Genomic DNA, 26,320 nt, shown 5'->3' on the forward strand with positions numbered 1-26,320 from the left:
AGCACATCAAAGGCAGCTAGCTGCCTATAGACATAGTGACACGGTATACTCCGCACACCTGGACCCTATTCCCAGTGATTAGTAATTGTATAAGTGTGTCCTTGGTTTACCATTGTCCTGTCGATTATTGTCACAATGTCCATTGGTTCATGTGAGAACCTGTGCTGTGTGTTTTGGCTTTCGTGCCTTTGTGGATTGTGCAGATGATTACGGGTCTCGTCGCGTGTGTTAATCAATGTGCACATGTGTATTTATTCGAGGTACTCCTCACTCTTTTGTTTGTGTTTCAACCCTGTGTTTTGTATAGTGTTTGTTTGGTCTTCGTCCCTGTGCCTTTACACGGCACGCTGTAATTTGGGTATAATAAAAAATCATATTACGCATTCCTGCGCCTGTCTCCCGAATACCTCATACCAACATGACACATAGATTAGGGATCACTGGCCACTTCAAGGAAATGAAACACCAGCCATTTAAATGTCTCCGTATCTTGACTTACTCATCTCATATGTATAAACTGTACTCAATACTATTCTACGGTATCTTAGTCACTGAGTACATAATAGTCTTCGGGGTCTGGAACTCTTGTTTCAGGCTTTTGTTGTGTAGTTATTAGCTTTCAACCAACTAAAGGAATTCTACCAAAGTACAGGTTATGTTACAAAAGCAGAAACGTTAGTCATGTTTGTGTGGTGAGATAGGATCGAGACTGAAATAGTCTCTGCCTGGTACTCTTTACACTCTAGTCCTACTGTTGAGTTTTATATGTCAGAAGTAGGATTTGCTTCTGGCCCTCTCACTAATTGACAGTAAAACAGAGGATGCCTTCTAATTGTATTTCCTCAAATTGAATCTGAGGTATTCAACATCTCACTGGGAGAAATACTGACTCCATTGTTCGCCCATGTTGCTGTCACTAACTCACAGCGTGGTGTTTGGACTATAGAGATACCAGATTCCCTCTGTTCCCCCATGGTTAATGTTGTATTGTCTCACCCAATGTAAACATGCAAGGAAATTAGGTCTAATTGCTAGACTGAGAAACAAGTAATTTACAGATAATGGCGTATGACTCTCATCCAGCACCCAGCTGGTTTAGATTAGCACCAGCCACAGAGGGCTGAGTTAGTGCACCTCTCTTCCCAAATGAAGACACAATTTGGGCTTCACACGCGAGGCTAATTCTTAGCACGCTAGGCAACTGAGAAGCATTATAGATGCTCTACTCCTTCATTAGAGATTGTAAGGAAAAAAGTGGGAGAATTTAGTACAACATTCGTATGTTGATGGCGAAGCAAAGCTTTGGTCTTTCCAACCAGATGCTAACATTGCAGCAGAATGTACTGTGCTTGGATTTGACCACGAGAAAAAGATCCCGAGAACCTTTTAGTACAGGTTATGGTGCAATGGTGGTTGACTTTGTACTTGTGCACATTCTCTGTCTGAGCAATGCACATTCATTGTAGATTCATTGTGCAGTTTATTTGACAGGCAGTCAAGCAATTAAAATATGTTTCTATGTCAGGTACAGCAATTCCTCTTTTTAAAATGTAATCTTACAGGTTCAGGTTCACTGGGCTAGTAAAGGGCTCCTGGCTCCCGCAAAGGGACTCCCACTGGTCTTGGATCAGGGCCCAAGTCTCACCAGTAGTGACTGTATCTCATGATGATCACCAGCCCGTCAGCTGCAGAAAATGGCCCTACACACACGCACATGCACACGCACACACACACACATCCCCCTAGCCTCCATGACCATGTATCTGTCAGGAGCCTGATATATCCTCCCCCTAACCCCTGTTCCCCTCATCCCCTGTTCCCCCCATCCCAGGCGAGATTCGTTGAGTTACAGCCCGAGGAGCAGCTAGCTGGAGCTCTCAGCTAATAAAGTCCAGACCTTGGAGAGACGCTAGCCCACAGTCTCCTTCTTTTCTATTGTCTTTGGAGGCAACCAACCATCCATCATGTGTCATTAATTCCCTGCGCGGCTCTATCACGTTACACTGCAAAACCAGGCCACTCGAGTAATATGAAATCAATAGAAATATGCATGGTGGTATTATTACCAAAATATTTTTAAAAATATGCATGGTTGATAACCTGAGATGAAACTAAAAGCAGTTTCAAACCACAGACCCTCCGTCTGAAGCCTGGTCCTCTCATAGATGTGTTGACTGGTTGGAAGATCTCTGGGCATTGAGAAACAATGAGGCTTCAATGTCAGCCACAATGCTAGATTTCCTCAGCTGCAATGTGAATGCACACCACTGTACCTTCTCTGTTACCTATTAAAATCATTGGTAAACTTTCTCAAGTTACTGTAACTGACCAAAAGACACCGCAAATATGTAAATGAACCAAGACCGAAAAGTAGTCTCTTAAACAGTAACAGTCCGTGGGTAATGGTTACCACACATCGTTTATCAAAGACCTTCAGTACACAGGCTTCCTGACATGTTTTTGGCCCTGAGCAGTGTGTGTGTGTGTGTGTGTGTGTGTGTGTGTGTGTGTGTGTGTGTGTGTGTGTGTGTCTAGGTATCAACACGGTTTGTGTTTGCCTCCCGCCATGCTGCAGGACTGGTCGTTTCGAGCTCTGCCTTGCCTTTAAAGGCCTTCCTACTGCGGTTGCTGCGGTAACCACCTTATTTGGACTGCCTTCTCTAAAATTGAGTCTTGCGTTTTCGTCCTGGATTCCAAAGCTCACACACAAAGCACTGATTATTCCCAAGCAGTGAACTGACTGGGGCTAAAAAAGGAGACAGCTCTTGAATGAATGCCATAGTTTTCTCATGAAGCCCATTGGTTGAGTTGGCATGTCACTGTCCTTGGTGTTACGAAGCCCAGTATGGACACACAGTCTGTTTGACTAGCTCTTCACAAGGCTGGACACACAAGAGGTCAGCTACCAATAACTATGACGCTGTTGACACAGTGTATAAGTAGGCATGATTCATAAACTGTGATAGTGTGAATTTGACAATGGAAAGCAAACAAGTGGATTTCAAGAATTATAAGACCTTGAGCGATGTACTTAATATATAATTGTGGACTCAAAGGAGAAACACTTTGTACATGCATTTCCACTAAAAGTTAATGGTGTGGCGTGTAACACAATATGTTAGGTCTGCCTTTACAAAGCCAGTAAACCATATGCTGCAGCTCTTAACATTCCATCCAGATTGAGGCCTTGAGTGAATTACCATACATCGCCTTTTTGCAGACCATGTCCAACACTAACGCTCCACACACACACACACACCATGTCCATAACACAGACAGCCACCCTCAGAACTGACTCACTCAACCATCCCTTTCCCAGAACACAGGAATGCTAGTTCTCAAAACACACTCATCACATTGCTTTCAGTTCAGCCTTTCTTCTGCTTATTCCATTCAGGAGTGGGACAAAAAGAGAGCAGCAAAGCTTAGCTTAATTAAATTCAGTTTCCAAATGTCTGTGGATGCTGGCTGAGCTGCTTGTCCTCTGTCATGGTTGTTTATTGGGTTGGATCTCTGGCCAAGCCATTGGAACAGTTAATCAAGCTCTACTTTACTGTCACAATTGAAAAACAATTCATGAGAAGCAGCATAAATGCAGTTATTTATTTAGGCCACACAGACTGCAATTAACATTTTAATGAATCATTTTTAACAGTACATGACTAAAAATGGTCAGTAATTGATATATGGAGGGGCATATCAGGCAAGTTTCTCTTCAGCCAGTGGGAGTGTCAGTAATGGCATCCTATTCCCTACATAGTGCAATACTTTTGACTAGAACACTATTAGCCCAAACAAATCCTATGACTTTATTTTGCAGACTTAATTTTGTTTCACTTTTGAGACGAACTGCTTTTCCACTCAGAGCAGTTACAACAGTCTGCACTGTGGGACATCGATTCAGGCAGAGGGCTGCTTTCCAAAAGCCGTCTCAGAGACATCCACTGTGGCTAAAGCCTCAAACGGAATATTGAGAGTAATTTTAGGTCTATATGAATAGTTTTAATATACAACCAAAGCTCAGCGATGTTCCAATTTGTCATCATAAAATGTACAAGACTAGCATGCCCTCCTAACGAAATCCAAAGTCCTGCAAGCCAGTTAGTATTAAAGGGCAAATGCCAATCAGGATCACAATGTGGAAAAATACTTACTGCTTCAGGCATGTCATTTAATTCTGGTTAAATTGCATTACCGATTTATATAGAGGAAATTTGATAAAAGATTGGAAGACAGTGCAAATAAAGTTGACAATGGACTATGAAAGCTTGGAGAACCAAGGAATAGGCTTTATTTGGAACATACATTTTTGCTTTAAAAAAAATAAAAAATAATTACATAACAGGACAGGTTGCGTCTGAAATAGAACCCGATATAGTGCACTACTTTAGACCAGAGCCCTGGCTGAAAGTAGTGCACTATATAGGGAATAGGGTGCCTTATCAGACACCACACTAGTTTATAATGAGAGACATGGCAATAAATACAGTGGGAATGGAGGGTGGCTATAAGAACATGAGACATGGCACAATAAGACTAGCCCTACTGTATGCATCTGGTCTAATAGAAATTACTCTGTGCGATTTTAGGAAAATAAATGGTGCAGTGATTTGTATTGAAACACAACAAAAATTTTAAACAGACGAGACGGCCACTGGTTACTCTGAGGCTCACTCAATTGTATTGACGTAAAAAAGGTAATAATTGGTCCTTTTAGGTTGGCAGAAAGCAAAGCAGTCGGTGAATTAATTCCTTTAAAGGGATGATATGATCAGTAAAAGAAGTCTAAGGGATAAAAAAAAAAGTAAAAAAATAGAATGGTTGAAAATGCTACAAGGTTGGCAAAATTAATCTTTACTTCACAGTGTCCCATACTTCATAATGTAATAGTATAATAATATAGCATCTCCAACACTGTATCTCAGCACTTTATGCTTTAATGACGTCGGCATGAACACTACTGCTCAAATGGAAGGAGAGTTGGGGAGGTGGTGGAGAAGGAACGCACTCGACAATATTTATCTCTTGTGCTTCAATAAAAAAAATGTTAAAGATTAGCGAGGATAGCAAAAGACTTGCTCTGTTTGTCATCAATAAAATACACTGGTTTAATACTGCTCCGTCTAGCGGTCGTTGTGGTGTTAAGGTGGCGCCGGATTAACCTGGTCCCAGATCTGTTTGTGCGGTCTTGCCAACGCCTATGGTCATTGGTAAGACAGCACAAACTAATCTGGGACCAGGCTAGTGCCGGATGGCCCGGACAGCCCTAATAGTCGATTCCCTGGTCGATGTTGTTGTAGTGGGCCACGTCGCTGTAGTTGTCTTCTTCCTGATAAGCCACTGGGTACTCCTCCCCCTCTCCCTCCTGGAGGAATTCCTCTGCCTGATAGTCACTGTCGCTGATCTCAGAGCAGTTGGTGCCCGTGCCTTGGCTCCCGTTGGTATGTATGACGGGCTCAGTGGGCGAGCCGCAGTACTTGGGGTCGTACACCTGGCGTCCCAGCCCGTACGCACTCATGCCTTTCTGGGACGCCACCTTGTTGGTGCCCATCTGCAGGGAGATGGTGGAGTTGTCCACTGGATGTACCTGCTTATTGTCGAAGATATCCCGACGCGTTCCCGGGCAGGACATACCAGCCTGGGGGGGAGGGGGGGCATACTTTAGGAGCTTTCCAGGAAAACAGTTGTTGACTGATTGTCTTCAAGACAAATATACATATCATCAACCATGTGATTATGGCGATGTGCAATGAAAAGCCATGTGATGTCTCCGTCATATTGTACACTAGATCCCATTGCTCTCTGTTACATTCCCTTGGCTCTCTTGAAAAGTAGCACTTGCTAGCTAGTTCCTTCCATTACATAGGTTCCAACGAAGTAGACCCCTATAAATGCATCAGTGTTTTTTCTACCCATAGACATTCACAGTGTTTATATACATAATTGGTTATACCTGGCTGGCTCCTTTGTTGGTACCCATCTGCAGACTGATGGTGGTCTGGTCATAAGGCTTGTCTGTCTGGGACCTTGGGTCGTAAAGATGTCTTCTGGTCCCATATGCTGTCATACCAGCCTGGCTCGCACACTTGTTGGTCCCCATCTAAAACACACAGGAACATAGCTGAATAGACGTATTACACTTACATTTTAGTCATTTAGCAGACACTCTTATCCAGAGCGACTTCACCTAGTCCGTTTGGGGATTAGAACCAGGTTACTGGCCCAACGCTCTTAACCGCTAGGCTACCTGCCGCCCTACATCTATTACAAGCGATTGAAGAATCAGTTAAATAAGCTACATACAAAACATTCATTAAAATCAGGATGATTTCCATTGGCAAAATATTGAAAGGTATAATAATGAACAAACATTTTATTATATAGGTCACATCCAGTAACAGTCCAACAACCTGTGGCTGTTTGAGCATCATCATGTCTTACCTGCAGTCCGATGACGCATTGTCCAGCCTTGATCTTATCGTCATCAAAATGGCGTGTCTGTTTGTCTGCGTATTTCACACCAATGTCACACGATGTGTGCATGCCTTTGGTCTTTGCCTGTGGAAGAAGATAAGAATGTGGAAATATATTGATGCTACAAGTCCCTTGGAGAGAAGGAACCCTATCAGAACGTCTTGGTAACACTTTACAGTAAGTAGGTGTCAAAGTCTTTCTCCCAGCAGACACTAACTGTACCATAACATGTCTTATATATTTTTTAAAAGAAATCGAAATACTATTCATAATTAAGGAAGTCTTTCTACCCCCCTGGGTATCACACTCACTATGCTAGCAAGGGAGAGCAATGTGCTCTGGACTTGGGTCATGTTGCCGTTCTCAAACAGGTCGTTGGCCTCGAAGATGTCATTGGGCTTCATGCCGTAGGCCAGGATGGCTTTGATGAAGTTGCCAAGGTTCTCCAGCTGGGGGAACAAAACACAGGTTACAGATAGAAATAGATTGAATAGAGCTGGCACGATTCCCTATTATTTCTGACAAGACAATAATATATTTTCTACACGTTACATTTCTATCAGAATGTTCTGACATTATATCCTCCTGATGGGCATAGCAGAGATTAGTAAGAACATCAGGAAGTAATAACTCCATAAAGAAGGTGTTGTGTGTGAGAGCCAGAGTGAGGAGAGAGTGAGCTGAAGGCTTAATGAAGGAGTCCACTTATTCTCCATGCATGACATATGGCTTGCAGGTCTTAAACGGTATTAATGAGCTAAACAGCCACCCTTTTGTCTTTGTGCTTTAAAAAAAAAAAAAAAAAAAAAAGGAAGACAGTACTCTAAACAACTCCATACATTGAGGTTTAGGTTAGCCTACCTTGTGCCAGTTCAGTTGTGAGTGGTTAATTTTCTTTATCGAGCCAGGTTGCAGTTTGTTTATCAATCTAAGAAAGAGAGAAGGTCAGTCTATCAAATCTGATATGTCACGTACATATTTTGCAGATGTTATCGCAGGTGTAGCGAATTGTTTATGCATCTTACACCCACATTCAGTTTAAAGTATTCAAGTTCAATGTAAAACAATATATGTAATCCTTGGGAGGGGGGGGAATATGCTGAGGACAATATCTGCAGTATGTTTATTCAACTGGAATATAAAAACAGACCACAAACGCAAATCACCACATCAATCTGTGGATAGTGACTGGAGTGTGATTGATTACTCATATGTAAAATCCTAGTCAGTCTCCACTCTGCAAACATTAGCTGCAGATCACAGCATAGTGTGGAGGGCGCACACACACACACAGCAATGTCAACCCTCTGTCACCGTCAGCTCTGCAGTAAACACACAGACACTTACTCTCCCAGGATGACTCCATCCTTTAGGCCCTTCTGGAAGTTCTCGCCAATGGCCATCGCCGTCACCTCCTCAATCCAGAACCGAAGCTCCTCCTCCTTCTGCATGTCATATTTGCCTGCGATCTGAGAAGGTGAAAGCACACAGTGGGTTAGTAAAAGTTTTCAGAACCTAGAGGAACATCTATGTTCAAGCTACAGGGTTGCATGGCGTGTTTCATAATGTCCTTTGACATTGTAATAAAATAAAGTTTTAGATCGAGAAGACTGTAAGAAGTTGTTAGCAAGCTGGGCTTTTACATATGTATCCCAAATGGCACCCTATTGGCACCCTATTCCCTATTTAGTGCACTACTTTTGATTAGAGCCCTGGTGAAAAGTAGTGTACTGTAAAAATAATAGGGCGTCATTTCAGCAAGTACTGAGCTGTGGGGTAAATCAACAGGCTAGGACTGGGGGGGGGCTTAAAGCTCAAATGTTGACCTTCTGTCTGGAATAGCATAAAAGCCCAGACGTTTGGCTTTAAATGTTGTGCCAACCAGACGTTTATTTTTTTATTTAACGAGGTAAGTCAGTTAACCTCTACGGGATTGGTGTCCCCCCCACGCGGGATGGTTGAGCTAATGTAGGCTAATGTGATTAGCATGAGGTTGTAAGTAACAAGAACATTTCCCAGGACAGACATATCTGATATGGGTTGAAATCTTAAATTCTTGTTAATCTAACTGCACTGTCCAGTTTATAGTAGCTATTACAGTGAAAGAATACCATTAGATTGTTTGAGGAGAGGGTACAGTTGACTTGAACATTTATTAATAAACCAAATTAGGCACATTTGGGCAGTCTCAATACAACATTTCGAACAGAAATGCAATGGTTCATTTGATCAGTCTTTGCACACACACACACTGCTGCCATCTAGTGGCCAGAATCAAAATTGCGCCTAACCTGGAATAGTACATTGTGACCTTTCTTTTGAATTTCAAAGATGGAACAAAAAAAAAATGCATGTTTTTTTTCTTTGTATTATCTTTTACCAGATCAAATGTGTTGTTCTCCTACATTCATTTCACATTTCCACAAACAAATGGTATCAAGAATATGCATATCCTTACTTCAGGTCCTGAGCTTTAGGCAGTTAGATTTGGATATGTCATTTTAGGCGGAAATTGAGAGAAAAAAAAAGGAGGTTTAAAGAACAAATTCTTATTTACAATGACGGCCTAACCCAGACAAAAGCTGGGCCAATTGTGCGCCGCCCTATGGGACTCCCAATCACGGCCGGTTGTGATACAGCCTGGAATTGAACTAGGGTCTATAGTGACCTCTAGCACTGAGATGCCGTGCCTTAGGAGCCAAAGTGATTTAGTTAAGTGATTCATGTAATATAGATTGTTGTTAGAACCTTATTGGGTCCAAACAAACAGTAAAGACGTCAACCGTAAAGACGTCAGTGAGTCCCAACATTACGTCAGAAATGCTTTCAGATTCCCACGTCGACTTCAAAGCCAGTGTGAGAAAAAAATACACACAAATTCACGTTGTTCATAAGGGAGCCCATGATGCAACCACGGTTTACTGAGAACTAAAAGAGAAGCTATTTGAGACTGACAGACACTAGCACAAACGAAGACACTTAAGGCCATTGGTGTAGTCCGATGTAGTTTTTTCTAGAGCACTTTAATCCTGGTCTATTGCCAGGAAAATAAATGGCAATAATCTATTTATTGTGGTCTTGTGTTTTAGTGAGAGTCCGTTCTCCTAGGGTCAGCTCACTAAGATGCTGGGTAGCTAATGTGCACCAGGACACAGCTCAGAGGGGAAGTGATGCTATTGGCATCATAGCATGGACAGTAGCCATCGGAGGAAGAGGAAGTGTGTATGTGAAGTCAATTACAATGGCATGCTCCTCTTCTTCTCCCACTGCTTTCTCTCCATTACACCACGAGAAGTCAAGGGCTTGGAAACCTTCCAAGCTGTCTCTCTGGATCTGCTAAAAATGGTAGGCCTACATTGAATGTGTTGTAATCTACTGTAAATGACTAAGTACTGTACTGTCAATTACACACAATTAGATTGCACAATGCCATGGAAATTTTCCAGGTCCTTTCTACAAATGTCACACTACTGAGTATATTTAACTGTGCTTCGCAGCTAGTGTCACCCATTAGTTCATATTCCATTGTAAACAAACACTTCAACATTGGCCTATGTCCTATAAACATGGGCTTTTAACAAGTGCACCGCACAGTTCACACAGGAGTCAGTTAAACAAACAACCTCATCTGTATAATCTAGTCAAAGAGGAAGAAGACAAAGCATCTTGCCTCCATTCCACTCCTCTCCTTACATTATAGTCCATTCTTTGTTTCACCTTTACTCTACAACTGTAGCTTGTTCCCAGTGTGCGGATATTAGCTCTTTAGCACCACATGTTAATACTGGGATTCAAGAGGGATGCTATATGTAGGCTATGCAGCAATGTAAACCAGGCATTTGAAAGCTAATAAAGCCATTGGGGTAATGACAGCCTTTTAGCACTATGCGAGACTGAAAGCTTGAAGCCCATAAACTTGTAGCCAACTTCTTCCCCCCTATTCGGCAGAGAAAGGCTTGTTTTCATTTAACTACAGTTTATCACCCCCCCACACACTAAATCCTGTCAGCTGGAATGTGAAGGCCGTCACCAGAAAGACATGCCCTCTCTGAAGCGGTGTACGTGTGTGTGTGAGAGAGAGAGAGAGAGAGGGAGAGAGTGAGAAACGAGGCCCTGTTCTCACATAATAACAGGCAAAGGCAAATCTTCAAACGTCCCTCCATCTTGTAAAAAGGCCAAAGTGGGGTTCTAGTTGCAAAACATGACTCAATGAGAGGACTGGGATGGAGTGGAAGGGTTATAGAGGAACTTGTCCATCCCTTCTGAATAGCTTGACAGCACACTGTCATTTACAAAAATTCATCAGAGGCTTTTTGTGCCACTGACTGACAGCAGCTGGAAGCCAAACCATCACCCGAGAACACACAGAGCCCTCAGAGAAATCAGGGAGGATTAGAGAGAGGAGAGATTTCTCTTTCTTCACTTCTCTCTCCCAGCACAGCAGTACTAGTCTAGGAACACTGCCAACTCCCCCCAGTTCTCTTATGTCTTGGAGTCGTTAAACGGGAAAGCTTCTGAGGAGAAATCTGGAAAGCTACATAGGCTAAACCCCACTGGAATTGAACCCCAGACAAGCCCGTCTTCCACAACCCAACACTGTACTCCAAAGCATTTCCTGATGACGTTGCAGAACCTAGAAAACATCTGGACGGAGAAGGTTTAGAAGGGAGAAAATGCCCCAGACGCCCAACACGATCAATTCAATATAGACTAGATACACCACTGTTGAGGCAATCGTTGTTTAAAATCAATAACATGTGTATCATCCAGTCTGGTATTGTTTCTCTTTGAAATAAATTTATAGTGAAAGGGAATTATATAGTCATGAAGTTCCTTACAATCAAGTTATCGATCCCATTTATACAATATCTTAAAGAATTGAGGGCATCTCCAACAGGGAACTTGACAGAGTCTATGACCAGAATGACCCCCACTTGATTAATTATTTGTTCAATCACACACACACATGACGAAGTATTGAACAAACAGTCCAGCTGGTATTCATTCATATTTAACCACTATCCGTTAGCTCTGAAAACACTCCGTAGACCACAATGTGAAGTGATTGGCCGTGCTATAAAATATGTAGTGAACTAGAAAATGTTTACATATAGTTGGGAGCCTTAATAAAACCAATAACTGCACTAGGCCAAATCCTAACTTGAGCCTTAATAAAAACCAAACTTGAGACATGTGGAAAGAGCTTCTGATGTTAATTAAGCAATAAACCAACTAACAATAACAAAAAGTCCAACAGAGTCAACAATCGTAGATTAAGCCTTTAACTTGTTGTTACAGACAATAGTGTTATTTATTTGTGATAAGTGCACTAGCTTACATTAGCCTTCATCAAAGTTGAACATGTCAAGGTTGGTGAAACACCCAGTGTCGATCTTGGGGATGTGAACGTAAAAAAAGCTGAACAATGGTTTCAGGAAAAGGGCTCAATTTCTGTTCACCCCAAAACAGCATCTCAGGGGTTAACGCGACAGAACAAGGAATTCAGGAATCAGTCTCACTGTGAAAAGAAAATCCAGCCTGAACCATAGCAGGGAGGGAATTGTCTCCTGTCAGCAAATAGCAGGGGAACACTCCATCCCCCAACACTCCTCCCTGCAGCGCTCCCCCCACATTGGTAGTAATGGTACTGTGTTTTACTATTTAAAAAGGGGGGGGGGGGGGGGGGGGGGGGGGGGGGGGGGGTAAGACAACCCCACAATAACCAGTCCTCCACCACATATCTGGGTCATTTTCATTTGGCACCAAAGCATAGAAAACAGACTAAAACATTGAGGGACTACCTGGACTTTTGAGAAGGACTACCTAGACTCATTTGTCATGTTCTGTTTCAAAGCCAAGGAAGCCTGAGATGGGCCTCATTCAGCCAACCCCGGGCTCCTATCCAGGTCTCCCTGCCTGCTCCAGGGCCACTAGAGAAAACACACATTGAGGTAGAGGAGAGCAGAGGAGATGGACAGAGCTTGCATTGTTGTGTGTCTTGTGGTTCCAAGACTGCACGTCTGCAATCTCTTTCCTGCCAAAGATTCAGCAGAGATATACAACCAAATGCTCTGTTTGCTTGAGGAACCAACAACTCGCCCACCCAAAGACTTCAATGGAGGGGAAAAACAAACAAGGCAGATTCAGACCTACATGAATGGCGAGGCTTTGTAGCCCCACTATCTACGATCAACTATTTTAGCAAGCATGTATTAGTGAGTAATCAGATAAATGTGATGGGATCTCCTATCAGACCCGGCTGGAGAAAATATAATATTTACTACTGAAACCCTTTGGGTGAGAAACAAACTGAACATTAAGTTGTTTTTTTCTAGATGGAAATCTTTACTTCTGAAACCTTTGGGCTGAAACGAAAACAAAACGCAACATGAAATTCTCAGGAGGGCTATAGGCTACTTGGTGGTGACCCAACGTCTTCTGACCTCATTAATACGACTCCCTCTTTCACACAGCACCGGATTCAGCTAAAGCTCTACCCTAACAGTTCACCACCCTCCAACTGCTGTAGGAAAGATATGACAGATGTGAGTTCATGTGCTCCCAGGCTCCAGAGGGAATTCCTGCTCTATTTTACAAACACTTGAGAAGTCCCAGCCCCCAAAAAAACACCAGTTAGTCAGTCAGTCAAACATTTGGTCAACACTTCAACCTGAGTGGCGGTGATCCCTTGGAAAGCACTGCTGGCTTGTTTGATTACAAATAAGTAAAGTGGTGGTTTGACTTTATAAACAATATGGGCTGAGGAAAGTAACTTTGGAACACACGGACTGTTCCAAACATTCAGCTTCAGCTTTTTCTCTGAAATAATCAAGCAGGAAAGGACAACAAATATTATTAATTTAAAGTGCGTGTGTGGTTGAAGGACAGTTGCTGGTCATCTTTCGACATTAGCAAGCATTTACAATGGAAACTAAGCTGCTTTCCATTTCCCCTTTCAGAATGCACTGGATATTTATCACAATTAGCCCTCAAATAAAGCATGTGTGTTGGCAGCCACCCTGGAAAATATCAGAAAGCACACACGCATTAGAAGAACGAGAGCTAACATCATTTTAATATTTTCCCGGCTGAGCCAGCGTTTGGCTGTACTAGTATCGCTCATCTGATCCTGTCAAGGTTCAAGAGATTACCTTAACTAAAAGCTTTTCATACCACCACAATGTGAATTAAAGTACAAATGTAAACAGGGGCAGTAGGTACAGCTAGGAGACATGACGCAGTAAAACTGTAGCCTGTCTTGAACCACTTTGTGGATCAGATGGATCAGATGGATCAGATGGACCACAACAGAAACTGTGCTAATTAAGGAATGAGGTGGTCGGTCGGGTCTCATTAAGGCATGAGAAACAGATGGTTAGAGCCACAGGATTTTAACTCTGCTTGGAACCACAGCTTAATGAATTTATACTTGTAATATCCCAGCTTCAGGCAGAGAGAGACCTCTCAAAATGACAAAAATCATAGGAGAGAGAGAGAGAGAGAGAGAGAGAGAGAGAGCACCATAGCTCAGTGACTTAGAGATCTTTCAGATTGGGTTGTTTGTTGCCGGTTTCCAGGTTCCAGTTTCTCACGTTGAGGAAGTGTGGCAATGTGAGACTAGGGGATGTTGGTAATAGAGAGGAATCATTGAGGAATTCTAAGCATCTCTGACATGTGACTTCCAAAGAAACCCGTACAATACGAGTGATTGCATATATAGTTTCCTCCAGTTTCTGCCGTGTGTATTTAATCAGAGCTTGATAAATTCACAATCTGCTGGAGTGTTTGACAAATTCCTGACTTAGTGTGCCAAAAGTTGACATAGAAATCTGTCACTTGAAAGCCAGCCAGAGCAAGGCAATGTATGAATGGACTGCGTAGGCTACTCTAACAACACTGGGTATGTTTGTTGATGATCTCATCGTTCTGCAACACACTTAAATACAGTAGCCTTGGTTCCACTGTGTTGTTCACAAGTTGTTGCGCTCCTGGTCAATTTCTCCTCAAGGATTGTTGACAAATATTCATTATCATCCCTCTCTAACTGGATTTTCACATCATTGGCCAACAGCAGGCTATGACAGCATGCTTATCTTTTATCAGGAGAGAGAGAAACATTGGCTGGCATCTGGCACCACTGCTATCAATTCAAACCGAGACAGGGCAGATAGTTTCACATGAACATTACACATGGGCCTGAGTAGGCTATGCGCCTTCGGCCTTGACTGTCCTGTTTCCGATGGATAGGCTGACCGACGATGTCATGATTCAGTCATTTCCTACAGGGGGACAACTTCGGTAGCCTAGGCCAATGTGTTATGAACCAGTGGGACATCAAATCCAATTTTATTGGTCACATACACATGGTTAGCAGATGTTAATGCGAGTGTAACGAAATGCTTGTGCTTCTAGTTCTGACAGAGCAGTAATATTTAACAAGTAATGTAACAAATTCACAATGACTACCTTATACACACATATGTAAAGAGATTAATAAGAATATGTACATATAAATATATGGATGAGCGATGGCCGTGCGGCATAGGCAAGATGCAGTAGATGGTATAGAATATGGTATATACATATGAGATGAATCATGTAGGATATGTAGACATTAAAGTAGTGTTATTTAAAGTGACTAAAGTAAGGTATTAAAGTGGCCAGAGATTTGAGTCTGTAAGTTGGCAGCAGCCACTCTATGTTAGTGATGGCTGTTCAACAGTCTGATGGCCTTGAGATAGAAGCTGTTTTTCCAGTCACTCTGTCCCAGCTTTGATGCACCTGTACTGACCTTGCCTTCTGGATGATAGCGGTGTGAACAGGCAGTGGCTCAGGTGGTTGTTGTCCTTGATGATCTTTTTGGCCTTCCTGTGACATCGGGTGCTGTAGGTGTCCTGGAGGGCAGGTAGTTTGCCCCCGGTGATGCGTTGTGCAGACCACACTACCCTCTGGAGAGCCTTACGGTTATGAGCAGAGCAGTTGCCGTACCAGGCAGTGATACAGCCCGACAGGATGCTCTCGATTGTGCATCTATAAAGGTTTGTGTTTTAGGTTACAAGCCAAATTTCTTCAGCCTCTTGAAAAGACGCTGTTGGGCCCTCTTCACCATGCTGTCTGTGTGGATGGACCATTTCAGTTTGTCCGTGATGTGTACGCCGAGGAACATAAAACTCCACTTTCTCCACTACTGTCCCGTCGATGTGGATGAGGGGATGCTCCCTCTGCTGTTTACTGAAGTCCACGATCATCTCCTTTGTTTTGTTGAGTGAGGTTATTTTCCTGACACCACACTCCGAGAGCCCTCACCTCCTCCCTGTAGGCATTCTCGTCGTTGTTGGTAATCAAGCCTACCACTGTAGTGTCGTCTGCAAACTTGATGATTGAGTTGGAGGCGTGCATGGCCACACAGTCATGGGTGAACAGGGTGTACAGGAGAGGGCTGAGAATGCACCCTTGTGGGGCCCCAGTGTTGAGGATCAGCTGGGTAGATATGTTGTTTCCTACCCTCACCACCTGGGGGTGGCCAGTCAGAAAGTCCAGGACCCAGTTGCACAGGGCATGGTCGAGACCCAGGGTCTCGAGCTTAATGACCAGTTTGGAGGGTACTATGGTGTTAAATGCTGAGCTGTAGTCAATGAACAGCATTCTTACATAGGTATTCCTCTTGTCCAGATGGGATAGGGCAGTGTGCAGTGCGATGGCGATTGCATCGTCTGTGGACCTATTGGGGCGGTAAGCAAATTGGAGTGGGTCTAGGGGATCAGGTAGGGTGGAGGTGATATGATCCTTGACTAGTCTTTCAAAGCACTTGATGATGACAGAAGTGAGTGCTACAGGGCAATTGTCATTTAGTTCAGTTACCTTAGCTTTCTTGGGAACAGGAACAATGGTGGCCATCTTGAAGCCTGTGGGCACAGCAGACTGGGATAGGGATTGATTGAATATGTTCATAAACACACCAGCCAGCTGGTCTGCGCATGCTTTGAAGACACGTCTAGGGATGCCGTCTGGGCCGGCAGCCTTGTGAGAGTAAACATGTTTAAATATTATACTCACGTTGGCCACGGTGAAGGAGAGCTCACAGGCTTTGGTAGCGGGCCATGTCAGTGGCACAGCATTGTCCTCAAAGCGAGCAAAGAAGTTGTTTAATTTGTCTGGGAGCAAGATGTTGATGTCCGCAACAGGGTTGGTTTTCTTTTTGTAATCTGTGATTGACTGTAGACCCTGCCACATATGTCTCCCGTTTGAGCCGTTGAATTGTGACTCTACTTTGTCTCTATACTGACACTTTGCGTGTTTGATTGCCTTGCGGAGGGAATAGCTACACTGTAAAAACGGTGGTTCGTGCTTTCAGTTTTGCACGAATGCTGCCATGAATCCACGGTTTCTGGTTAGAGAAGGTTTTAATAGTCAGTGGGTACATCCCCACCGATGCACATACTAATAAACGTGCTCACCTAGTCAGCGTATACGTAAATGTTGTTGCCGGAGGCTACCCGGAACAAATCCCAGTCCACGTCATCAAAGCAATCTTGAAGCTTGGAATCCGATTGGTCAGACCAGTGTTGGATAGATCTGAGCACAGGCGTTTCCTGTTTTAGTTTCTGTCTATAGGCTGGGAGGAACAAAATGGAGTCATGGTCAGATTTGCCGAAGGGAGGGCGGGCTTTGTATGCATTGTGTAAGTTAGAGTAGCAATGGTCCAGAATGCTACCAGCTCGTGTCGCTCATTCGATATGCTGATCGAATTTAGGAAGCCATGTTCTCAGATTAGCTTTGTTAAAATCCACAGCTATGATAAATGCAGCCTCAGGATATATGGTTTCCAGTTTACATAGAGTCCAGTGAAGTTATTTCAGTGCCTGTTGAGGGGGGGGGGGATATACACGGCTGTGAATGTAGTCGAAGAGAATTCTCTTGGTAAATAATGCAGTCAGTATTGATTGTAAGGAATTCTAGGTCAGGTGAACAAAAATACTTGAGTTCCTGTATGTTGTTATGATTACACCATGTGTCATTAATCATGAGGCATATACCCCGCCCTTCTTATCAGAGATATCTTTGTTTCGGTCAGCGTGATGCGTGAAGAAACTGCGTGGCTGTACTGACTCTGACAACATATCCCGAGTGAGCAATGTTTCCATGAAACAGAGAATGTTACAATCTGAGATCTCTCTGGAAGGCAACTCGTGCCCTAATTTCCTCGACCTTGTTGACTAATGCAGTGTCACCAACCGGCGATCATAATCAACTGGCCGATCTTCAAGGCATTCCTAGTCGATCAAACATTTCTGTAGAAAAGCCAACAATAAAGACTTGCGCTCCTTTTTGTTTTGAGCTGTTGGAGGTAGGTGCACTTGATTCATAAGCCCTGTGCACCGGGTAGTCAGTGCTCCCATTTTGAACCCTTTAAAATTTCTGAAAAGACAAACTCCGCCTACCAGGCAGACCGGGAGATCTGTGGCTAAATCGGGTGTGCCTTCTGCGCTGGCCAATCGGATAGCTGATATCACTGTGCCTACAGTTTCCACAACCCCAGCCAAAACAAAACTTGATATTAGCCCGGCTCCCGAGTGGGGCAGCGGTCTAAGGCGCTGCATCACAGTGTTGCGGCGTCACCATGGACTGGGGTTCGATCCCAGGCTGTGTCACAACCGGCTGTGACCGGGTCCCATAGGGCGGCCAACAACAGTTTGTCCGGGTTAGTGGAGGGTTTGGCCGGGTGGAGGGTTTGGCCGGGGTGGGTTTACTTGGCTCATCGCATTCTAGCAACTCTTTGTGGTGGCCCGAGCGCCTGCAAGCTGACCACGGTCGTCAGTTGAACAGTGTTTCCTCTGACACATAGGTCAGTGTTCAACTGACGACCGTGGTCAGCTTGCAGGCGCTCGGGCCAAGCAAACCCACCCCGGCCAAACCCTCCACTCGGGTTAAGCGAGTGGTTGTTAAGAAGAACGGCTAGGCGGGTCATGTTTCGGAGGATGCATGACACAACCTTCGCTTCTCAGGAGCCTCTTGGGGAGTTGCAGCGATGAGACAAGATCATACTTGGATATGAAGTATATGAAGAGTAAAATTACACCATTTTTATTTTTAAAATAACAAATAATTTGATACTAACCTACGTAAGAGGTAACTTGTAATGCCTTGACTAAAGAGAGACTGTCAAAGAATACAGCAGAGATTCTGTTTTTATGAGTGAGTTCATGGCTAAGTGATTTGAGGAAGGGACTTGCTGTTTGGGGCAAGTTTCTCAAAAATGTGAAATCACAAACAAAAAAAAATAAGTATCTTTTACATCAAAAATAGAGATTTGGTGGTTACATTTCTCTCATTTATATGGGCTGCCATTTGGCTGAAACACAATTTCAGGATTGTGGCTTTAAACCAGGGCCCAACCCTGATAATTCACCTCTCATTGCATTTGTTGTTCAAGTTACACTAAATAACCTGTTATAACATCTCCGACTGACAGAGACAGATGTACAGTTACAGTGTAGCCCCCATTGACACAATTAAATGTGGGGGCATAGCCTACCCATAGCCCACCCATAGCCCCTATACTGCAGACTCTAATGATGTCAGTCTTATCAGTGAGCTGGCTTGGCTCAGGTCAGTTAAAACAGCAGTTGATTTGGCTCCTAAAATGGCTATTCGTTCAGTAATAACCGATCTCTAATGTAAAACCTACAAAGTTGCCTAGCACTATGTCAGATCTTGACATGGGAGTTCAAATATCCTACAGCTTTACATTACGAAATTATTAGGCGGCCTGAAGAAAAAAAAACAACGCACTGCATAAATGTGTGGACCAGAAAAAGTCTCTCACCTTACTATTGTTCCTGCAGTGAGGAATTATAATATTCAGAGAATGTTTTATAACTTTTCTGCAGTTAATCGTTGTCTGGAGATAATAAAAAAAGAAAATAATAAAAACGTTCGAACGAACCATCACTAGCGAACTCCTCCCTGTCCCACTGCTACAAACAATGCATTGGGCTTAGTTGGCTTGTACTCATGCTACTTCCAGTGATTATTTTTGAAAACACTTAAGTAAAAACCGTTGGTAGTTTAATTAATGTGTGAAACTTGTTTTTTTCCGTCTAAATTTCTGTAGGGGATAGTCCCATATGAAAATGGCCCTTGTAGCCTATTAATCATAACCAAAGATGATCTGCCATAACAGTGCATCAAACTATTAAACCAAGGACGACTCACATGTTCAACTCTGTAGCCCATTTCAGCTGCAGCAGCAATTGGTTGGTTCAGTTGGTTTATCCATAACGGCAATAATTTACAAACCAAAATGTGGTTATAAAAAAACAAACAAATGATTTACTTTTTAGTTCTTTACTCACTTTGCTTTTCACCTCTGCTGATAACCCGTAGGCTGGTCCCTTATTGAATGAAGTCATATTTGTTTTAGATTTACAACCAAAGTCAATATCCACTGCTACAAAGTAGCAAAAACGATTCCTTTCGGTTACTTTGTATCACACAACGAAAAGCGTAGTTCGGCGTCCCGTTCAGTCAGTCCAAAGGAGGAGTTTAAATCCGTGCAAATGTGTGGACTGTGAGTATCGCAGAGGCTGGTCGGACTAAAACTTCTCGCTTCAATACCTCATTTTTGTTTGGAAAAAATTTCGCAAGACCATTGACGGAGCCTTCCGAGCCAATCAGAGGTGCGGATTCTACATACCTCTCCCCATTGTTGGAGGCTGCTACTGTTGTGCATTTCTACGGAAGAGATTGATGTTAGTGATTTTACCAGGCACAAGCTATCCTATGTTATCTGATTTTACTGTCCATTTGGTTTGACATTTGATGTCTAATGATGTTGTTGTGGCTACAAACTTCACTGATTTACACTGAAAAAGGAGGGAAATTAAGCACAGCATAGCCTATAATACATCTTTAGGTAAGTAATAGGTTTAATTTCATTGTTTGATGATTTGTAGGCTACTAAAAGAAACCAAACACTGATTTATTTACTTACATTCCCTATAAGCATATATTGACAAAACTGATCTTGGTGCCTCTTATTGATTGGATCACTGCAGCCTTACATGCTTGTAAAATAACAAATTCTTTCAATCTTGGCTGGCTGCCATGAATTTTATTGGTGCAATAATTTGCCCCATGAAAAATAGCCAGATTGCCAATCAAAGTGTTGAGTCCGCAAACACACACACACACACACACACACACACATCTATCTTCCTATGTCACTCAACCTTTGTGGTGTGTATAAAGGGACCCTATTTGAAAGTATGCCATTTGTCTGTTTCAGGTTCTCAGGTAATCCTCTAGAACAGAATTGGTTTCACAAGCTTCAACACTCAACCTGTTCAACTGGTAAAGTAGATGGGCAGAGTTATTTCCTTCTGCTTCCATCCTGGTACAGTCACTTTTAAAGGCAGAGTGCAGTCAAAAACATGATATTCCTGTGTTTTACATATCTCCACACTATGAGGCTAGAATAATACCTTGAAATTGTGAAAATGATGATAATGCCCTTTTAGTGTAAAAGCTGTTTGAAATTACGGCCTGAAATTACGGTGACATCACTATGCGGTAAATGAGTTAAGGCCAATAAAAAAGAGAGTTCCTGTTACGGTGCGTGAATGAGGACCCAAAAGCGAATTAACTTAAACAGAGCTTCTTTAATTACCAAACATAGGTAGGCTCAGACGGACCGGCAGATTCCGACAGGACAAGACAAGGTTACAGCAAACATGACGACAGTCTGGTTCAGGCATGAAACACAACAAACAAGAATCCGACAAGGACAGGAACAAAAACAGAGAGAGATATAGGGGACTAATCAGAGGGAAAAGGGGAACAGGTGGGAGAAGGGGTGACGAGGTAGTCAAGAGGAGACAAGGAACAGCTGGGGGAAAGCGGGGGAGAAAAGGTAACCTAACAACGACCAGCAGAGGGAGACAGGGTGAAGGGAAAGGACAGAGACAAGACACAACATGACAGTACATGACAGTACCCCCCCACTCACCGAGCGCCTCCTGGCGCACTCGAGGAGGAAACCTGGCGGCAACGGAGGAAATCCTCGATCAGCGCACGGTCCAGCACGTCCCGAGAGGGAACCCAACTCCTCTCCTCAGGACCGTACCCCTCCCAATCTACGAGGTACTGGTGACCACGGCCCCGAGGGCGCATGTCCAAAATTCTACGGACCCTGTAGATGGGTGCGCCCTCGACAAGGATGGGGGGGGGGGGGGGGAGACGAGCGGGGGCGCGAAGGACGGGCTTGATGCAGGAGACATGGAAGACCGGGTGGACGCGACGAAGGTATCGCGGAAGAAGAAGTCGAACAGCGACAGGATTAATGACCCGAGAAATACGGAACGGACCAATGAACCGCGGGGTCAACTTGCGAGAAGCCGTCTTAAGGGGAAGGTTCTGAGTGGAGAGCCAAACTCTCTGACCGCGACAATATCTAGGACTCTTAGTTCTACGCTTATTAGCAGCCCTCACAGTCTGCGTCCTATAACGGCAAAGTGCAGACCTGACCCTCTTCCAGGTGCGCTCGCAACGTTGGACAAAAGCCTGAGCGGAGGGGACGCTGGACTCGGCGAACTGAGATGAGAACAGCGGAGGCTGGTACCCGAGGCTACTCTGAAAAGGAGATAGCCCGGTCGCAGACGAAGGAAGCGAGTTGTGGGCGTATTCTGCCCAGGGGAGCTGTTCTGACCAAGACGCAGGGTTGCGAAAAGAAAGACTGCGTAAGATGCGACCAATAGTCTGATTGGCCCGTTCTGCTTGACCGTTAGACTGGGGGTGAAAGCCGGAAGAGAGACTGACGGAAGCCCCAATCAAACGGCAAAACTCCCTCCAAAATTGAGACGTGAATTGCGGACCTCTGTCCGAAACGACGTCTGACGGAAGGCCATGAATTCTGAAAACATTCTCGATGATGATTTGTGCCGTCTCTTTAGCAGATGGAAGCTTAGCAAGGGGAATGAAATGAGCCGCCTTAGAGAACCTATCGACAACCGTAAGAATAACAGTCTTCCCCGCTGACGAAGGCAGTCCGGTGACAAAATCTAAGGCGATGTGAGACCACGGTCGAGAGGGAATAGGAAGCGGCCTGAGACGGCCGGCAGGAGGAGAGTTACCGGACTTAGTCTGCGCGCAGACCGAACAAGCAGCCACGAAACGACGCGTGTCATGCTCCCGGGTGGGCCACCAAAAACGCTGGCGAATGGAAGCAAGCGTACCCCGAACGCCAGGGTGGCCGGCTAACTTGGCAGAGTGAGCCCACTGAAGAACGGCCAGACGAGTAGGAACGGGAACGAAAAGAAGGTTCCTAGGACAAGCGCGCGGCGACGGAGTGTGAGTGAGCGCTTGTTTTACCTGCCTCTCAATTCCCCAGACAGTCAACCCGACAACACGCCCCTCAGGGAGAATCCCCTCGGGGTCAGTGGAGGCTACTGAAGAACTGAAGAGACGAGACAAAGCATCAGGCTTGGTGTTCTTAGAGCCCGGACGATAAGAAATCACGAACTCGAAACGAGCGAAAAACAGCGCCCAACGCGCCTGACGCGCATTAAGTCGTTTGGCAGAACGGATGTACTCAAGGTTCCTATGGTCAGTCCAAACGACAAAAGGAACGGTCGCCCCCTCCAACCACTGTCGCCATTCGCCTAGGGCTAACCGGATGGCGAGCAGTTCGCGGTTACCCACATCATAGTTACGTTCCGACGGCGACAGGCGATGAGAAAAATATGCGCATGGGTGGACCTTGTCGTCAGAGAGGGAGCGCTGAGAAAGAATGGCTCCCACGCCCACCTCTGACGCGTCAACCTCGACAACGAACTGTCTAGAGACGTCAGGTGTAACAAGGATAGGAGCGGATGTAAAACGATTCTTGAGGAGATCAAAAGCTCCCTGGGCGGAAACGGACCACTTAAAGCACGTCTTGACAGAAGTAAGGGCTGTGAGAGGAGCTGCCACCTGACCGAAATTACGGATGAAACGACGATAGAAGTTCGCGAAGCCGAGAAAGCGCTGCAGCTCGACGCGTGACTTAGGGACGGGCCAATCAATGACAGCTTGGACCTTAGCGGGATCCATCTTAATGCCTTCAGCGGAAATAACAGAACCGAGAAATGTGACGGAGGAGGCATGAAAAGTGCACTTCTCAGCCTTCACAAAAATACAATTCTCTAAAAGGCGCTGGAGGACACGTCGAACGTGCTGAACATGAATCTGGAGTGACGGTGAAAAAATCAGGATATCGTCAAGGTAAACGAAAACAAAGATGTTCAGCATGTCTCTCAGGACATCATTGACTAATGCCTGAAAGACAGCTGGAGCGTTAGCGAGGCCGAAAGGAAGAACCCGGTATTCAAAGTGCCCTAACGGAGTGTTAAACGCCGTCTTCCACTCGTCCCCCTCCCTGATGCGCACGAGATGGTAAGCGTTACGAAGGTCCAACTTAGTGAAAAACCTGGCTCCCTGCAGGATCTCGAAGGCTGAAGACATAAGAGGAAGCGGATAACGATTCTTCACTGTTATGTCATTCAGCCCTCGATAATCTATGCAGGGGCGCAGAGACCCGTCCTTCTTCTTGACAAAAAAAAAACCCCGCTCCGGCGGGAGAGGAGGAGGGGACTATGGTACCGGCGTCAAGAGCTACAGACAAATAATCTTCGAGAGCCTTACGTTCGGGAGCCGACAGAGAGTATAGTCTACCCCGGGGGGGGGGGGTGGTTCCCGGAAGGAGATCAATACTACAATCATACGACCGGTGTGGAGGAAGAGAGGTGGCCCTGGACCGACTGAACACCGTGCGCAGATCGTGATATTCCTCCGGCACCCCTGTCAAATCACCAGGCTCCTCCTGTGAAGAAGAGACAGAGGAAACAGGAGGGATAGCAGACATTAAACATTTCACATGACAAGAGACGTTCCAGGAGAGGATAGAATTACTAGACCAATTAATGGAAGGATTATGACAAACTAGCCAGGGATGGCCCAAAACAACAGGTGTAAAAGGTGAACGAAAAATTAAAAAAGAAATGGTTTCACTATGATTACCAGAAACAGTGAGGGTTAAAGGTAGCGTCTCACGCTGAATCCTGGGGAGAGGACTACCATCCAGGGCGAACAAGGCCGTGGGCTCCCTTAACTGTCTGAGAGGAATGTCATGTTCCCGAGCCCAGGTCTCGTCCATAAAACAGCCCTCCGCCCCAGAGTCTATTAAGGCACTGCAGGAAGCTGACGAACCGGTCCAGCGTAGATGGACCGACAAGGTAGTGCAGGATCTTGAAGGAGAGACAGGAGTAGTAGCGCTCACCAGTAGCCCTCCGCTTACTGACGAGCTCTGGCCTTTTACTGGACATGAAGTGACAAAATGACCAGCGGAACCGCAATAGAGACAGAGGCGGTTGGTGATTCTCCGTTCCCTCTCCTTAGTCGAGATGCGGATACCTCCCAGCTGCATGGGCTCAGCACCCGAGCCGGCAGAGGAAGATGGTAGTGATGCGGAGAGGGGGGCGACGGAGAGCGCGAGCTCCTTTCCACGAGCTCGGTGACGAAGATCAACCCGTCGCTCAATGCGAATAGCGAGTTCAATCAAGGAATCCACGCTGGAAGGAACCTCCCGGGAGAGAATCTCATCCTTTACCTCTGCGCGGAGACCCTCCAGAAGACGAGCGAGCAAGGCCGGCTCGTTCCAGCCACTGGAGACAGCAAGAGTGCGAAACTCAATAGAGTAGTCTGTTATGGATCGATTGCCTTGACATAGGGAAGACAGGGCCCTGGAAGCCTCCTCCCCAAAAACAGATCGATCAAAAACCCGTATCATCTCCTCCTTAAAGTCCTGATACTGGTTAGTACACTCAGCCCTTGCCTCCCAGATTGCCGTGCCCCACTCACGAGCCCGTCCAATAAGGAGAGATATGACGTAGGCGACACGAGCAGTGCTCCTGGAGTAAGTGTTGGGCTGGAGAGAAAACACAATATCACACTGGGTGAGGAACGAGCGGCATTCAGTGGGCTCCCCAGAGTAACACGGCGGGTTATTGATTCTGGGCTCCGGAGATTCGAAAGCCCTGGAAGTGGCCGGTGGATCGAGGCGGAGATGGTGAACCTGTTCTGTGAGGTTGGAGACTTGGGTGGCCAGGGTCTCAACGGCATGTCGGGCAGCAGACACTTCCTGCTCGTGTCTGCCTAGCATCGCTCCCTGGATCCCGACGGCTGAGTGGAGAGGATCCGAAGTCGCTGGGTCCATTCTTGGTCGGATTCTTCTGTTACGGTGCGTGAATGAGGACCCAAAAGCGAATTAACTTAAACAGAGCTTCTTTAATTACCAAACATAGGTAGGCTCAGACGGACCGGCAGATTCCGACAGGACAAGACAAGGTTACAGCAAACATGACGACAGTCTGGTTCAGGCATGAAACACAACAAACAAGAATCCGACAAGGACAGGAACAAAAACAGAGAGAGATATAGGGGACTAATCAGAGGGAAAAGGGGAACAGGTGGGAGAAGGGGTGACGAGGTAGTCAAGAGGAGACAAGGAACAGCTGGGGGAAAGCGGGGGAGAAAAGGTAACCTAACAACGACCAGCAGAGGGAGACAGGGTGAAGGGAAAGGACAGAGACAAGACACAACATGACAGTACATGACAGTTCCAAACCTCTCTGCCAATAACAGCAAATGTTCACCCTCTGATAGGTTCGAAATTCTAGCAACCTATGAAACCAGAGGTTGACCCCTCTCTGAGGATAGGGGTCACCATAAAACAGAATTTAGACAGCATTCAATGCCCTAAGTGACATTCATCAGGTTAAGGCCGATGGCTGTAAATCAGCTATAGGCACTT

General features: G+C 45.0%; 1 protein-coding gene across 2 annotated transcripts; it reads right to left on the reverse strand.

Moving 5' to 3' along the window:
• Positions 1-4,266: 4,266 nt before the first annotated feature.
• On the reverse strand, positions 4,267-20,097 carry LOC110535490 (calponin-3). Of its 2 annotated transcripts, none has more exons than XM_036935195.1 (7): positions 19,830-20,097; positions 7,822-7,943; positions 7,336-7,402; positions 6,786-6,923; positions 6,442-6,558; positions 5,954-6,100; positions 4,267-5,638 (listed from the first exon to the last, which is right to left on the reverse strand). In XM_036935195.1, the coding sequence occupies exons 1-7, from the start codon at positions 19,884-19,886 to the stop codon at positions 5,267-5,269; spliced, it is 1,020 nt and encodes a 339-aa protein (XP_036791090.1). In that variant the 5' UTR covers positions 19,887-20,097; the 3' UTR covers positions 4,267-5,266. The 2 variants fall into 2 exon arrangements, with proteins under 2 accessions (XP_036791090.1, XP_036791091.1); XM_036935196.1 differs by lacking the exon at positions 19,830-20,097 and adding an exon at positions 19,690-19,725.
• Positions 20,098-26,320: the final 6,223 nt, after the last annotated feature.

This window comes from Oncorhynchus mykiss, chromosome 11 (assembly GCF_013265735.2).
Source record: "Oncorhynchus mykiss isolate Arlee chromosome 11, USDA_OmykA_1.1, whole genome shotgun sequence".
NCBI lineage: Eukaryota > Metazoa > Chordata > Actinopteri > Salmoniformes > Salmonidae > Oncorhynchus > Oncorhynchus mykiss.

Bases quoted from the DNA above. Each gene is read 5' to 3' on its own strand.
- LOC110535490 (XM_036935195.1), bottom strand. From the start codon at position 19,886: ATGACTTCATTCAATAAGGGACCAGCCTACGGGTTATCAGCAGAGGTG. The intron at 7,944-19,829 runs GTGAGTAAAGAA...TCACCTTCTCAG, and splicing joins CAGCAGAGGTGAAAAGCAAA to ATCGCAGGCAAATATGACAT. The intron at 6,101-6,441 runs GTAAGACATGAT...TGTGTGTTTTAG, and splicing joins AATGCGTCATCGGACTGCAG to ATGGGGACCAACAAGTGTGC.